At 33.3% G+C, this 14,393-nt stretch overlaps 2 protein-coding genes across 2 annotated transcripts; one reads left to right on the top strand and one right to left on the bottom strand.

Annotated features, from left to right (window-relative positions):
- Positions 1-409: 409 nt before the first annotated feature.
- On the bottom strand, positions 410-5,676 carry yod1 (YOD1 deubiquitinase). The gene is made up of 2 exons (XM_073825909.1): positions 5,438-5,676; positions 410-3,565 (listed from the first exon to the last, which is right to left on the bottom strand). The coding sequence occupies exons 1-2, from the start codon at positions 5,643-5,645 to the stop codon at positions 2,862-2,864; spliced, it is 912 nt and encodes a 303-aa protein (XP_073682010.1). The 5' UTR covers positions 5,646-5,676; the 3' UTR covers positions 410-2,861.
- A 1,007-nt stretch (positions 5,677-6,683) lies between these two features.
- snrpe (small nuclear ribonucleoprotein polypeptide E) lies at positions 6,684-9,302 on the top strand. The gene is made up of 5 exons (XM_073826092.1): positions 6,684-6,858; positions 7,202-7,228; positions 8,109-8,171; positions 8,862-8,940; positions 9,091-9,302. Exons 1-5 carry the CDS (start codon positions 6,805-6,807, stop codon positions 9,144-9,146), a joined length of 279 nt encoding a protein of 92 aa, XP_073682193.1. The 5' UTR covers positions 6,684-6,804; the 3' UTR covers positions 9,147-9,302.
- Positions 9,303-14,393: the final 5,091 nt, after the last annotated feature.

Raw genomic sequence — 14,393 nt, 5'->3', positions numbered from 1 at the left:
TATTTCTTAAGACTAACTAGTTCTTTTTTTGTTACTAGTACCTATGCTACTAGTTAAAAAAAATCAAATCATTACTAGTAACTGTTCATTAGTTCTTATTCTGATTTGATAATATTAACTTATTCACAATTTAGTCTCTTAGGAAATACCATTTAGAAATGAAAGAAATGAATGAAACACTGGATTATCTGTACTGGTAACATCAAATAGGTACTAGTTAAAGAAATGGATGTTAAAAGGCATATATGCAAGAAAGATTTTTACATTTTCTAAAGAATATGGAGAGAAATTCTTGCCACCACAATACAACAGGTTGGTTGGCCACAATGTTTAGTTAACAGTTAATAATAACTAAATCACACAAGAATATTTATATATATATATATATATCAATTCAAGTTTATTTACCATTACCCAGTAGAACCAGTGCGTTTGTAGCAATGAGTGCTGTACATGCAGTTTCTCACTCAAAGTTACCTTAGTGTAGATAAAACACTGATCACAGCCATTTAGAAAAATCACTGCAAAATAAAAAAGTCCTTTGGCCTTACAATGGCACCATTTCTTCAAAATAAAAAAAGCTGCAAAACAAGTAAACAGTGTGGATAGTACCTGACTGAAAAATACTGAGAATGTACATTATCATCATCATCATCAGGCCTTACAAGATGTTTTCTCTCAAAATTTTCATCCACACTCTACCACTATGATACTTTGCTACACTAAACCTCAGATATCGGCCCTGTATGTGGGACAAAGTTCAATATGACACATTTCATCAAAGATCAAACGAAAGCCACCAGAATCACTCTTCCTAACAATATATCATAGACACTTGAGAGAGAATGAACACATTTTGCATAAAACAATCTTGTGTGGTCGTTTGCAGAAATTACACAAGTGCCCTTCAAAAAAACAAAATCTACAGATTCAAAGTAGTTCAGTGAAATTCTACTATCAGCACCATTGTTGTCCACTTCAACCTAAAATCCACGCTTTCTAGCTTACCGAAACTGTAAAAACCGCATCAAGTAGAGTACTCTGAGTCGACACTTGATCTATGTGACTATTTCAAGTAACAGGTACAATGGAGCCAGTGAACTTAAGACTTCATGTAGTGCCATCGATTGTTCAGAAGCTGTGCGTATGACCTTAAAAGACAGATAAGATAATAAATACAGTAATGCCATGATTAAATTAGAGATCATGAAAGGCATGTTTTTAGCTGTGCTCCACTGGCCGCATCCACAGAAACACTTTATGTGTGAAAAGAATAACGTGTTTCGTTTGTTAAAAAAAATGAACACCTCATGCGATCACTCGTTAAAAGTTTCTCTATTTGTTAGGTACTACCAAAAGTTTAGCTAGCATTGTCAAACTGTTGTTACTCACATCTTTGAGCTGCAGGCAACAGAAAAGTGTTTCCATGAGGTTATGGGTGAATCTCAAGAAAACACGTCTAGGTCATTTAACAGCATAATTAAATATTTTTAAATATTATTTTGTTTAAAAATACTGTAATTAATTGATTCTTAATACTGTGTTGTTATCCGAATGATTCACAATTGTTATTTTGTTGTTTAGTGAGAGTTGTTCACGAGTCCCTTGTTTGTCCTGAACAGTTAAACTGCCTGGTGTACTTCAGAAAAATCCTTTAGGTCCCACAAATTCTTTGGTTTTTCAGTATTTTTGTGTATTTGAACCCTTTTCCAATGATGACTATGATTTTGAGATCCATCTTATAACACTGAGGACAACTGAGGGACTCATATGCAACTATTACATAAGGTTCAAATGCTTACTGATGCTATAGAAGGAAACAATGCATTAAGAGCCGGGGGTGAAAACTTTTGGAATTTGAAGATCAGAGTATAAATTACTTATTTTGTCTTCTGGGAAACATGTAAGTATCTTTTGTAGCTTCTGAAGGGCAGTACAAAATAAGAAAAATGTACACATCTTCATTCTGTTCAAAAGTTTTCACCCCCGGCTTTTAATGCATCGTATTTCCTTCAGGAGCATCAGTGAGTGTTTGAGCCTTTTGTAATAGTTGCATATGAGTCCCTCAGTTGTCCTCAGTGTGAAAAGATAGATCTCAAAATCATACAGTCATTGTCTGAAAGGGTTAAAATACACAAAAATGCTGAAAACCCAAAAATTTGTGGGAGAACTTGTGGCAGTTTCACTGTTCAGGACAAACGAGGGACTCGTGAACCACTATCAACTAAACAAAAACAAAAACTGTGGATCATTCAGGTAACAACATAGTATTAAGAATCAAGTGTATGTAAACTTTTGAACGGTGTAATTTTTAAAAATTCAACTATTGTTTTCACTTGTGGACTATATGTAAATGTCTTTTATGTGAAATATCTTATTCAAGTCTGTACTAAATATAAAATAACATGCATTTTGTATGATCCCTGTAATACACATAGCTTATGATGCTTGTTTTTAGTTAAATTAATTTTTTTTCTTTGATTTTGCAGTGAAATATGACCTAGATGTGTTTTGCGAAATTCACCCTAATACTAGTATTGTAGTTATTATAACAAACAGGTAGTCAGTGGAGAATCCCTTTAAAATTTGGTTTGAAAATACGGCTTTGTTGTCATATCTGGCTAACAGACTCAAAAACACAAGCATATTAACACTTCGACCTCAAGAGTAAACCAAAGTCAAAAGAATACTGAATTCTCGGGGAACTCGACATGTGAAAGTCTTCTGAAGCCACTAGACAATGTGAGGTAGAGGACTGTACCAAGCTGGAACAGGCAGCAGTGAAAGAGCGGGTACCATGTCAGGTGGCGTGGCAGTGACGCGGCAAAGGTGTGGGGTGATTTCAAAAACGGCAAAGAGCATCACACCTCCCCGAAGTTAGTGTGGCCCGTCTCCTTGGCATGCTCCCTTGCTTCCTTCTGGCCCACCAAGCCAGTTTGGCACACCATGCAGCGCAGAGCAAAACGGTTGACGTCTGTGAACTGACGTTTCCTCCGCGCCTCGTCCGCGAGTTCCAGCGCTTGGGCTAAAATCACATCGTCGGTAGTGGAGAAAACAGTTTGTGCGGGGACATCTGAATTGGGCACCACCTTTTGGAGAGGATCATAATGAATACCATCATAAATAAGCAGCACTCGTTTGGTGTAACCCGCATCCTCGCCGAAACGGTCGACGCGGACAGTCTGAGTGTCGACGACGCAAATCTCACACTGGTAGAATTTAGACAGGATTGAAATCTCAATGGCGCCTCCCCACGTGTCATCGCGACGGATCCAGGTGCAATACTCCTCATTGGTTTTGCCTAATACTGCCTCTGAGTATGCGGTGGGGTCGCTAGCTACAATCTGTGCAATGAGCCCGCGCATTTCGGGCGCACAGGCTGGGTCGTAAACACCGCCTTCCATAACATAGTTCACACTGGTAAACAGACAAGAGTTGTCGGCAGGGACCACGTGGCGCTTTAGAACCGGAGACAAGTCAAGACTGGGCCCTTTGGTCACAGCAGGTTGTGTTTGAGGTTGGGGTTTGGGTTTGTTCTTCTCTTCTTCTACAATCAGCGTGTCTCCTGCATCAATGAGCAACACAGGAAACTTATAAACAGAACTAAAGGAATAGTTCACCCAAAAAAAGATAATTTGCTGACAGTTTCCCCTCAGGCCATTCAAGCTGTTGAAAAGTTTGGGATCAGAAAGATTGTTTTTGAAAGAAGTTTTTTTTATGCTAATCAAGGCTGCATTTATTTGATCAGAAATCCAGAAAAAAATTTACTTTTATAAAAAATTATTTCAATGTAAAATAACGGCATTTTAGTGTCATGTTAATAAAAGTAAATTTACTATTAATAAAATTAGAAGATTACAAGTTGTAATATTTTGAGAATAAAGTCGAAATATTTCAAGCATAAAGTTGAAATATTTTGAGATAGTCAAAATGTTTTAAGAATAAAGTCAGGCTAGAATATACTGTTAAAATATTCTAACTTAAAATATTTTGACTTTGTTCTCAAAACACTGACTTTATTCTCATAATTTTGACTTTATTTTTGAAATATTTCGACTTTATACTCATAGTATTTTGACTTTATTTGTAATATTTTGACTTTATTCATAATATTTCAACTTTATTCTTGAGATATTTAAACTTTATTCACATAATTTCGACTTTATTCTCAAAATATTACGACTTTATTCTCATAATTTTAACTTTATTCCTGTAATATTTCAACTTTATTCTCAAAATATTATGATTTTATTCTTGTAATCTGACTTTATACTCGGAATTTTGACTTTATTCTCAAAATATTTCAACTTTATTCTCATAATTTCGTATTTATTCTCAAAATATTATGACTTTAATCTCTAAATTTTATTCTTTCTTTTTAAAAAAAAAAATTAATACTTTTATTCACCAAGGATGTGTTAAAATTGATAAGCAAAGACTTATATTGTTAGAAAATATTTCTATTTGGAATAAATGCTGTTCTTTTTTACTTTTTATTCATCAAAGAATCCTGAAAAAAAGACTCACAGATTCCAAAAAATATTAAGCAGCCTAACCGTTTCCAACATTGATAATAAAAGTAAGAAATCTGAATTTTAGAATGATTTCTGATGGATCATGTGACACTGCAGACTGGAAAATTCAGCTTTAATAAATAAATGGTATTTTAAAATATATTAAAATAGAAAACCATTATTTTAAACAGTTTTTTCCTTTTTTGGATCAAGTTTTTGATCAAGTAAATGCAGCCATGATGAGCATAAGAGATTCTTTAAAAAAACATTAATAATCTTACTGATCCCGAACTTTTGAACAGCAGTGGTGATGAGTTTGTTTCTTCATCAGAAATGATTTGGAGAAATGTAGCATTACATCACTCGCTCACCAATGGATCATCTGTAGTGAATGGGTGCCGTCAGAATGAAAGTACAAACCGCTGATAAAAACATCACAATAATCCACAAGTAATTTTACGAATTGTAATGAACAAATCTATCAATAAGTTGTTTGTACCTTCATTTTAATCATCTGAATCAGGAGAGAAATGTACACAAATCAAGCACCGTTTACAAGTGAAAACAGCCAAAAACTTTTTCATTGGAGGACTGGTATTTTGGCCAGAAGCAACAGATTGAAGTTAAAGAAAATGCCTTGATAGATTGTTTCAAAAAGTTTTTCCTGTTCGCAAGATGTTAAGTGATGGATTGGAGTGGTATGGATTACTTGTGAATTATTGTAATGTTTTGTTAGCTCACATTCTGATGGCACCCATTCACTGCAGAGCATCCATTGGTGAGCAAGTGATGCTAACTTTCTCCAAATCTGTTCAGATGAAGAAACAGTCATATTGAATGGCCTAAGGATGATAACACATAAATCACATATTCCTGCAAATAAATCCAGTGTAGTGATCATGCAATGCAAAGCAAAGTCAAACCTGATTTGATAGGGTAGTCTTTGAGGTGGGCTTCACCATTGCGTAAATCCAAGCTGGATGGTGGATAGCCTACCATGATCTTCTGTACATCACATGGTATTCCTGTCAGCTCCTCAATCTTATCTTTAAGCTCCTGAACACAAGATTGGTGTGTAAGGCCCTGCATCAGATGGGTCCCGTTTTTGGCTTTGCAACGCAGACGGAGCATCCTGTACCTGTTCAGTTCTGAACACAGAACAGTTGCATAAACCAAATTTATATGAAGTCAAAATCAGTTATATTTGAGCTTTAAAATAAGGTAATTAGCTAACAATTAGCTAACTGAAAATACAGATAACTCGTCAGTAAAAAGAAATGGCAATTTCTATTGAATGACAGTTGAAAAAAATGGACGCATTTATACAGTATATGAGTACATAATAAATACATACAGAAAGAAACTAGTATACATTCTAGTAATTGTATTAAGTACTTTAGCAAAAACAAAAGCTCTAAGCTATAACTTACATAAGAATAAACACAATATATGTATATATAATTACTATATTTAAAATGTCGTAATTTTATTTTCTCACCTAAACAAAAATACAGCGAGTTTAATAATATAAAGACAATGTTGACAATAATCTAAGCTAGGCTAACTGTTAGCCAGCCTAAAGATAACGTTAAAACCTCAGCTGGTATATAATGAAATACCCTTATATTCCGCAGTTCTTTCACTGTAAAAACATCCTCTAAAGATAAATAGTAATATGGTCTTATTTAATAAAAATCATGGATAGTTTGAAGCTAGTCCGATGCTAAGTCACTCACCACTGAGCGCCTCTCAAACAACAACAATTGACACACTGACTGACTGAGGAGAAACATGCGTAGTACGTCACGCAATCTATGTGCAACGTCACACACTCTGTGTACGACGTACTGAAAACTACACAAAATGCGTGCGTCAAATATAATCATATTATGGATAAATTGTTTAACGCTACTTAAAATGTCATGCAATATCAGCTAATAAAACTTTAACGTAAAATATTTGTACTTTTATGAACTAGTGATTTCAAATGGTAAAAAAAAAATTATACAATCGCATATAATTGGATATGTGCATATATTGTTTTTACTGTACAGTAGTGTATTAGAGTAGGTTTTGTGTGAATCCGACAGCGTGTAATGTGTCTCCCGGCCACAAGCGGCGTTACATATAATCAACACGTCATTTTTCTGCGTCATTCTGTTTCCGGAATTGCGCCGCCATTGAAACACCATCAACCAACGTGAGTTTTTCGTTGCCGCGCCAATAATTATTGCTTTTAATTTCAATCAGATCACCTTTTTCTAACAATACCTGAATATTATCTGAGAGAATGGCGTACAGAGGACAAGGACAGAAGGTTCAGAAGGTCATGGTGCAGCCTATTGTATCCTTGAGAACGCAGAGCTGTGTTGGCTTCTTTCCATTGTATTGATCAAACGTTACTTTGGTTTTCTAATATTGATACTGTTGTGTATTATTACATATTGAATTAGAACTATATGTTTTATTTTTAATATAATTATATCACACTTGAAAAATGGAGCATCTTTGATTACTATTTAAGATGTTTGCAACAGATTTGTGTTTGTCTTGCTAATCGGTTGGGTGCAAATGAATGATAATGTTTTTTTTTGTTTTTTTTTTTAAATTAAGTCATGAGTCAGATTTGATGACAGCATAATGTTAATGTTCATTTTTGTTGGTTGTTTCCTTAATTACACCGTCAGAACCTTATTTTCAGGTATCTACAGAATGTAAGTTTATATTTTTATTTGACTTTGAGTATATTTACCATGCACTGTCAGTCAAAAGTTTTTGAACACTAAGATGTTTAATGTTTTTTTAAAGAAGGCTCTTTAATACAAGCCTGCATTTATTTGATCCAAAGTACAGCAAAAAAAATTTTACTATTTAAAATACCTTTTCTATTTGAATATATTTTAAAATATAATTTATTCCTGTGATTTCAAGGCTGAATTTTTAGCATTACTCCAGTCTTAACTCATTCTAATATTTGCCTTTTAAGAAATATAAAAATGAATACTTTGAAGGGTTCTTGCTAAACAAATTTATCAAAAGTGATGATAAAGACATTTATGTTACAAAAGATATCAATTTCAGATAAATGCTATTCTTCTGAATGATTTCTAAAGGATCATGTGACTGGAGTAATGATGCTAAAAATTGTAAATTTTAAAAGGAATAAATCACAGTTTAAAAAAATTAAAATAGAAAGCAGTTATTTTAAGTACTAAAACTATTCCAGAAATTTGCTGTTTTTGCTGTACTTTGGATCAAATAAATGCAGGCTCGTTGAGCAGAAGAGACGTATTAAAAACATCCAAAATCTTACTGTTCAAAAACTTTTGACTGCTAGTTTATATGTGTTTGTATCTATCTGTGTATGTATATACTTACTTATTAATTAAGAAATGTAAAGTTTGCCCTATGCATTGTTTGTCTTGTTCCTTTTTGTTTTTATTTTTAATTTGTTATACATTTTTAGGACAACATTACCTAAAGCGTTTATATATTTATCCACCTCATATGATGGATGGTGTAGCCTGTAAAACACTTGCATTAAAATAATAATCTGAATGACCAGTTGCTAATAGTTTTTCTCTTTCTGTGCAGCGTTCTCGAATCCAGGTATGGCTCTACGAACAGGTCAACATGCGGATAGAGGGCTGCATCATTGTGAGTAAACACAGCAAGTCTTAAAATTAACCTTAACACATTTGATTCTTTCCACACCACTCATTTTTATAGGGTATCACAATATGGTCAGTTACTCAGATGCATGGCCGTATTGCTGATACTGGGATGTAAACAAAGGAAGTACTGCTGAATATGTTGTTCTGCAATTTATGCAGTCTAAACTGCGGAAAAAACGCGTAGAAGCTACTTAATCGAATAGAAAAGGACATAGTAAGCAGGAAGAGAGTTAATAGGTGGTAAAGATATGTATCAGCAGTATTAATTAAGATATTAACCTAATATTTCACTTATCTGACCGAAATAAGAACAAACATGAATGTTGTCAAGATTCTGGAAATCCTGGTTCAGTTTGGCCAACCACAAACTTCTTTTGTTCCTCAGACATTTTTTTGCACGCTTCTCCTTAATTTGTTATAACTTTTGGCAGTCTATAGTACTCCAAATATTGTTCTTGTTCAGACTGATTAGTCCAGCCCAAAACATGATGATAATTGACCATTTTCAGCAGCAATAATCAGTAAAATATGCTGGTTTCGTCCAGTTCGGCCACAGTGTTATTGTTCACGTTCAGTGCTGCCAATATGGCCGATTGAGGATGCATCGTGAAAACACTCTATTTACAGATCATTTTGTAAACAAGCTTGTATATTGATAACTTTGTGCTTTAAGGGATTTGATGAGTACATGAACTTGGTTTTGGATGACGCAGAGGAGGTTCACATGAAGACCAAGAACAGGAAGCCCCTGGGTATGTGTGAACTTTGCGATACTGGCGAGTCATGCGCTTCTGAGAAATAATTTGTTTGATGTAAAGTAAGATACGACATTAAACATACTTTCAAACACACTCTCTCTCTCTCTCTCTCTCTCTCTCTTTCTCTCTCCCTCCCTCCAATAGGCCGGGTTATGTTGAAAGGAGACAACATCACATTGCTGCAGAGTGTGTCCAATTGATCATCTGTTAGGAGTTTCATCTGAATATTATTTTTTTGTTAAGTTGTTGGTTTTACTTTTTGTTTGTCAATATTTTGAATTTTGACCCATTCTAATAATTGTGAAAACGTTTTTCTTTTCTAAATCTCAAAAATAAACGATTTTTTTTTCACTGTTTCAGACTACTGTTTTGAGTGTTGGAATTAAACAGTGTTGTAATTGGCTTATGTTCAGATAAAGTTCAAAAGTTTGTGTCAATGAGATTTTTTTAATGTTTTTGAAAGAGGTCTCTTATGCTCACCAAGGCTGCATTTATTTGCTCAGAAATGCAATAAAACAGTAATATTGTTAAATATTATTGCAAGTTAAGAAAACTTTTTTTAATGCAATATATTTTAAAGTGTCATTTATTCCTGTGATGGCAAAGCTGAGTTTTCAGCGGTTTTTTCCTTTTAATATAAATCTCTAAACAAAAGCATTTATTTGAAATGTAAATGTAAATCTTTTTGTAACATTCTAAATGCTTTACTGATCAATTTAATGCATCCTTGTTGAATAAAAGTATTAATTTCTTATGTAAAATTTCTACTGACCCATGTTTTTGTGGAATCAAGCATGGAGACACCTGTCTGCGGCTAAACGATTAACCACTAGAGGGCAATGCATTAGCTTGTGTTTGTACTGTAATAGTGGGATGCGTCTGCGTAAGATATTACTTGTGACATTTAAAAATGAAAAAAGTGACCTTCAAAGACTGAAAGTACATTTTTATTTACATTTTTTAGTTCTTTTCCCCCACTGTGTTGTATAAGTGCTGTTTGCTCATATAGCCAGATGAAACAAACTAACTTTTCTTAAAAAGTTAATACATCTTTAAAGAGACTTTTTTTTGACCTTTCAAACTCAAAAAAAAAAAAAAAAAAAATGTTTTGGCCACAAATGTTACCTGTGGGATTAAATAGGTTAACAGATGCTTTTAACCGAAACAGCTAGCTGTTAAAGTATACAACACGTGATTTAATAACTTATTGAACTTTTTTTGATCTTTATTTTTGAGGTAAAATAAATGGTTTATTAATAAATTATTTAAATACAATAAACAATTTAATTAAATAAATACCATATTGTCCTTCAAGGTTCTAAACAGTGCAAAATACAGTAGTCAAACAGAAATGTTCTTTCTTTAAGAAGTCTCTTCTGCTCACCAAGTGTGCATTTATTTGATCCAGCAAAAACAGTAATATTTTGAAATATTTTTACTATTTAAAATAAGACTTTCCTGTTTGAATATATTTTAAAATGTATTTATTTCTGTGATTTCAAAGCTGAATTTTTAGCATCATGATCTTTAAGAAATCATTCCATTATTCTGATTTGTTGCTCAAAAAGTTTATTTCGAAAACCTATAAGTAGAATTTTTCAGGTTGCTTGATGAATAGAAAATTTAGAAGAACAGTATTTATGTGAAATATAAATGCCTTTATCATCACTTTTGAACAATTTAAAGCATCCTTGCTAAATAAAAGTATTACCTTCTATAATTTATTTTCTCAAATATTTATTTACAACTTTTGTATGGTAAAGTGCATATAGTTACAATCTTTCTATTCATCGAAAAATCCAGAAAATCACTCAACTGTTTTAAATATTTATTATAATAATGAAAATGTTTCTTAAACAGCAATATCAGCTTTTTAGAATAATTTCTGACGGATCACGTGACACTGAAGACTAGAGTAATGATGCCAAAAAAATCAACTTTGCATTACAGGAATAAATTAAATTTGACAATATATTCAAATAGAAAGCAGTTATGTTAAACAGTAAAAATATTTGTGCTCCGGATCAAATAAATGCAGGCTTGGAGAGCAAAAGAGACTTCTTTAAAAATAATTAAAAATCTTACTGTTCAAAAACTTTTGACTGGTAGTGTAAATGTGATTAAATTATAGAATTCAACAGTGTTTGAAAGAATTACAACTTATGTAATTGTGCTATATGACGTGCACTAAAGTGAGTTTTTATCAGTATGTAAATGATTGTTTAAGAGATGAATACACTACATCTGCATAGTTCTTTATCTGTCGGTTCTTGCGTATTGCAGTTTGTGGTACTGGTTTCAAATCCCCCAACAACTAATTTTACGCTCAAAGCTTTAGATAATAATAACGGTTGTTTTCCTCAAGGGGAAGTTTGATAAAAATCTGGAAATATGAAAACAGCAGCCTGTCAGCACAGCTCAGATGGGTTTGCCAGAGAGCAGGAGAGCTGTGACTTTGAAGTCAGAGGCAGTGGTTGGTGAGTCTCTAGATAGGGACTCACTGTCAACCTGTGGAGGAAGCGGTATCTAAATCACGAGTAAGAGCTTTGCGTGTTTGCGCGCAGAGCCGGAGAACCAGATGCAGCCGTGAAGCTCATCGGGAGGAAGTCAGTTGCTGACTCCAGAGACTTTAAGCTCACTTCATAACTGAGACCACACGCTTTTAGTCGTTCACTGTGGGTTCAACCACAGTAATGTTGCATAAAGCTGATCCCCTTGTGAATTTTTCTTTCAGTATTCAATCGGTGTGCATCTTTGTTGCTGGGGGCTTTTAAAGGTACATGATCAAAATTGGTTCTTTTCCATATGCAGATGAAAACTGAAGTGTCCAGAATTTCTGGAACGGACTAAACTGAAGTTAAATTTATGTTCTAATACACGCTCATTGTCTTTTTGTGAACTGTTCTCTGGTGTACATTATTCTAAAGAAACAAAAATGTGATTTTGCACATCAAAATATAACTTATTATTCACCTACAATATATTTAAATCCCATACATTTTACTTTTATGCCAAAAATCATTAGGATATTGAGTAAAGATCATGTTGCATTAAGATATTTAGTAAATTTCCTACTGTAAATATATCATAACTTAATTTTTGATTAGTAATATGCATTAAGAAAATCGAAATGTTGAGAAAATCGCCTTTAAAGTTGTCCAAACGAATTATTTGGACAACTTTAAAGGCGATTTTCTCAACATTTAGATTTTTTTGTACTCTCAGATTTCAGATTTTAAAATAGTTGTATCTCAGCCAAATATTGTCCTATCCTAACAAACCATACACCAATGGAAAGCTTATTTATTTCGTTTTTTAGCATATGATGTATAAACCTTAATGTAATGTAATTACTTTTTGATTGCTTTTCTAAATTGTCTAACCATTTAAAAAAATGTTGATCATTTAACATTTAAACCAGGCATAAAGGAACAAAGTAAGTATTATTCAGCATATCCTAGCTTTTTACAGAAAATATTCAGATGTAACCCCCTTTGTAATTGCTAACATTTCTTATAAGTAACTGTAATTTAATTACATTTTTTTTTCAGTAACTGTAACAGATTAGGTACATTTATTTTGTAATTAAATTACATAATTCCATTACACATAACTAGTTAATCCCCAACACTGTTAATTGGCTATGTTTGTATATTATGCATATTATTTTTGGTGCTTATGAAATACCTATTAACATAGATTCGCTAATATGTGCAGTTCAGGGTTATTATAATCAACTATTTTGTAAAAAAAAAAAAATGATTAACCATTCATAATATGAACAATAACCATTAATAACGATAATAACCATATTATTTATTTCTCGTTTTTATTATTTTTATTTAGTTTAGCTTGATGTACTAAAACAAAATATTTTAAAAAAACAAATAAAATGTCATAAACACAGATAAAAATGACTAAAACCTTATTAAACTGAGAATGGAAAAAAATAAAAACATATTTAAAAGAATAATTAAATAAATATATAGAATCCCACAGCAATCTGCTTGGTTTCCAGAGCAAAGAAAAAAACTGAAGTGTGATTTCAAACTGAATTACAAAAAAGTTGCGTCAAATTATTTCAATTATTTTAGAACTCGAAGCCAGCCGCATGTGCTTTGATAGAGTCATGTATTGTCTCTACACCGGACGCGAGCGACGCGACGCGACAAATGAACATAGAACCAAAGTCACTGGAAGGTAAGTCTGCAATCTTTAGAGTAAAAAATAGCTAACGCTATTTTTAAAGAATGTCAATAGAGGAGAGGCTTCACTACATTCAACAAACAGCTTTTTGAGGAAATACTTAGCTTATCATTTATTGAATCGACAGCCTATCGGCTAATCTCCAACATGTTTACACTAAACAATACTTTTAGATTGATCTTTTTTTAAAGTTTACACCGAAAAAAAAAAGTTTTATAAGAGGAGTCACGGACTTTTTGCGACAGGTGGGATTCAGTTTACTACACTTCCTATTACTATTTGGTATCCGTATATGTTATCAAGACAGCCGTGGCCTAATGGTTAGAGAGTTGGACTTGTAACCCAAAGGTTGCAGGTTCGAATCTCAGGTCCGGCAGGGATTGTAGGTGGGGGGAGTGAGTGTACAGCGCTCTCTTCACCCTCAATACCACGACTGAGGTGAGTCCCTTGAGCAAGGCACCGAACCCCCAACTGCTCCCCGGGCGCCGCAGCAATGGCTGCCCACTGCTCCGGGTGTGTGTTCACGGTGTGTGTGTGTTCACCAGTGTTGTGCAAGTTACTTCCAAAACGTAATATATTATATATTACTAGTTACTGTCTTTTAATAGTAATTAGTTACATTACAATATTACTGTCTCTAAATTGTAATGCGTTACACTACTTTTAAGATACTTTTGAGTTACTTTCATCAAAATATCCACAGATTATAAAATGCCAAAATATAAGTTTATAGCTGCTCATTATACATTAAGTTTAGGATAGCTAGCATAAAATTATAAAAACATATTTAGGCAGGCCTACCGGTATGTCTATTAATGTTACGTTGTAGTTTAGGTTAAACACAGATAAGCACAAACCGCATTAATACATTCATAAATAACACCGGTAAATAAAGCGAAGTGTTATAATGTACAATCATTAAACACAATAAATAGCCTATAGGCTGTTTTAAATGGTTTTCAGAACAAAACAAGAATGAAGAATATAAATTGCTAAACAAGCCAAAACGAAGGAGGGTAAAAGCGAAACTAAAAACAAATGGCATTGTTCTGTGCAGCCTACCTCTCTCATTCAACATGAATCTAATTAAATGTGTCCATATTCGTGATGTATTTGAATGCCAAACTATTATGTAAACCAGGATTTGTACTTAACGCTCTTATAAAACATCCTCCTCACATGAGCAAATATGTGTTTGGCTCGAGCTCAGGCTGAACGGCACGGATTGTACTACGCAGTAC

The sequence above is a fragment of the Garra rufa genome, chromosome 20, assembly GCF_049309525.1.
Source record: "Garra rufa chromosome 20, GarRuf1.0, whole genome shotgun sequence".
Taxonomy (NCBI): Eukaryota; Metazoa; Chordata; class Actinopteri; order Cypriniformes; family Cyprinidae; genus Garra; species Garra rufa.
Note: the sequence above shows the minus strand (reverse complement) of the source record. Positions and strands in the feature narration are given on the sequence as shown.

What these genes read in the sequence shown, in the direction of transcription:
- yod1 (XM_073825909.1), bottom strand. Translation starts at nt 5,645, where the DNA reads ATGCTCCGTCTGCGTTGCAAAGCCAAAAACGGGACCCATCTGATGCAG. An exon ending in AGACTACCCTATCAAATCAG is followed by an intron (nt 3,566 to 5,437) that starts GTTTGACTTTGC and finishes TCATTGATGCAG; the next exon opens with GAGACACGCTGATTGTAGAA.
- snrpe (XM_073826092.1), top strand. Translation starts at nt 6,805, where the DNA reads ATGGCGTACAGAGGACAAGGACAGAAGGTTCAGAAGGTCATGGTGCAG. An exon ending in AGGTCATGGTGCAGCCTATT is followed by an intron (nt 6,859 to 7,201) that starts GTATCCTTGAGA and finishes TTACACCGTCAG; the next exon opens with AACCTTATTTTCAGGTATCT. An exon ending in CAAGAACAGGAAGCCCCTGG is followed by an intron (nt 8,941 to 9,090) that starts GTATGTGTGAAC and finishes TCCCTCCAATAG; the next exon opens with GCCGGGTTATGTTGAAAGGA.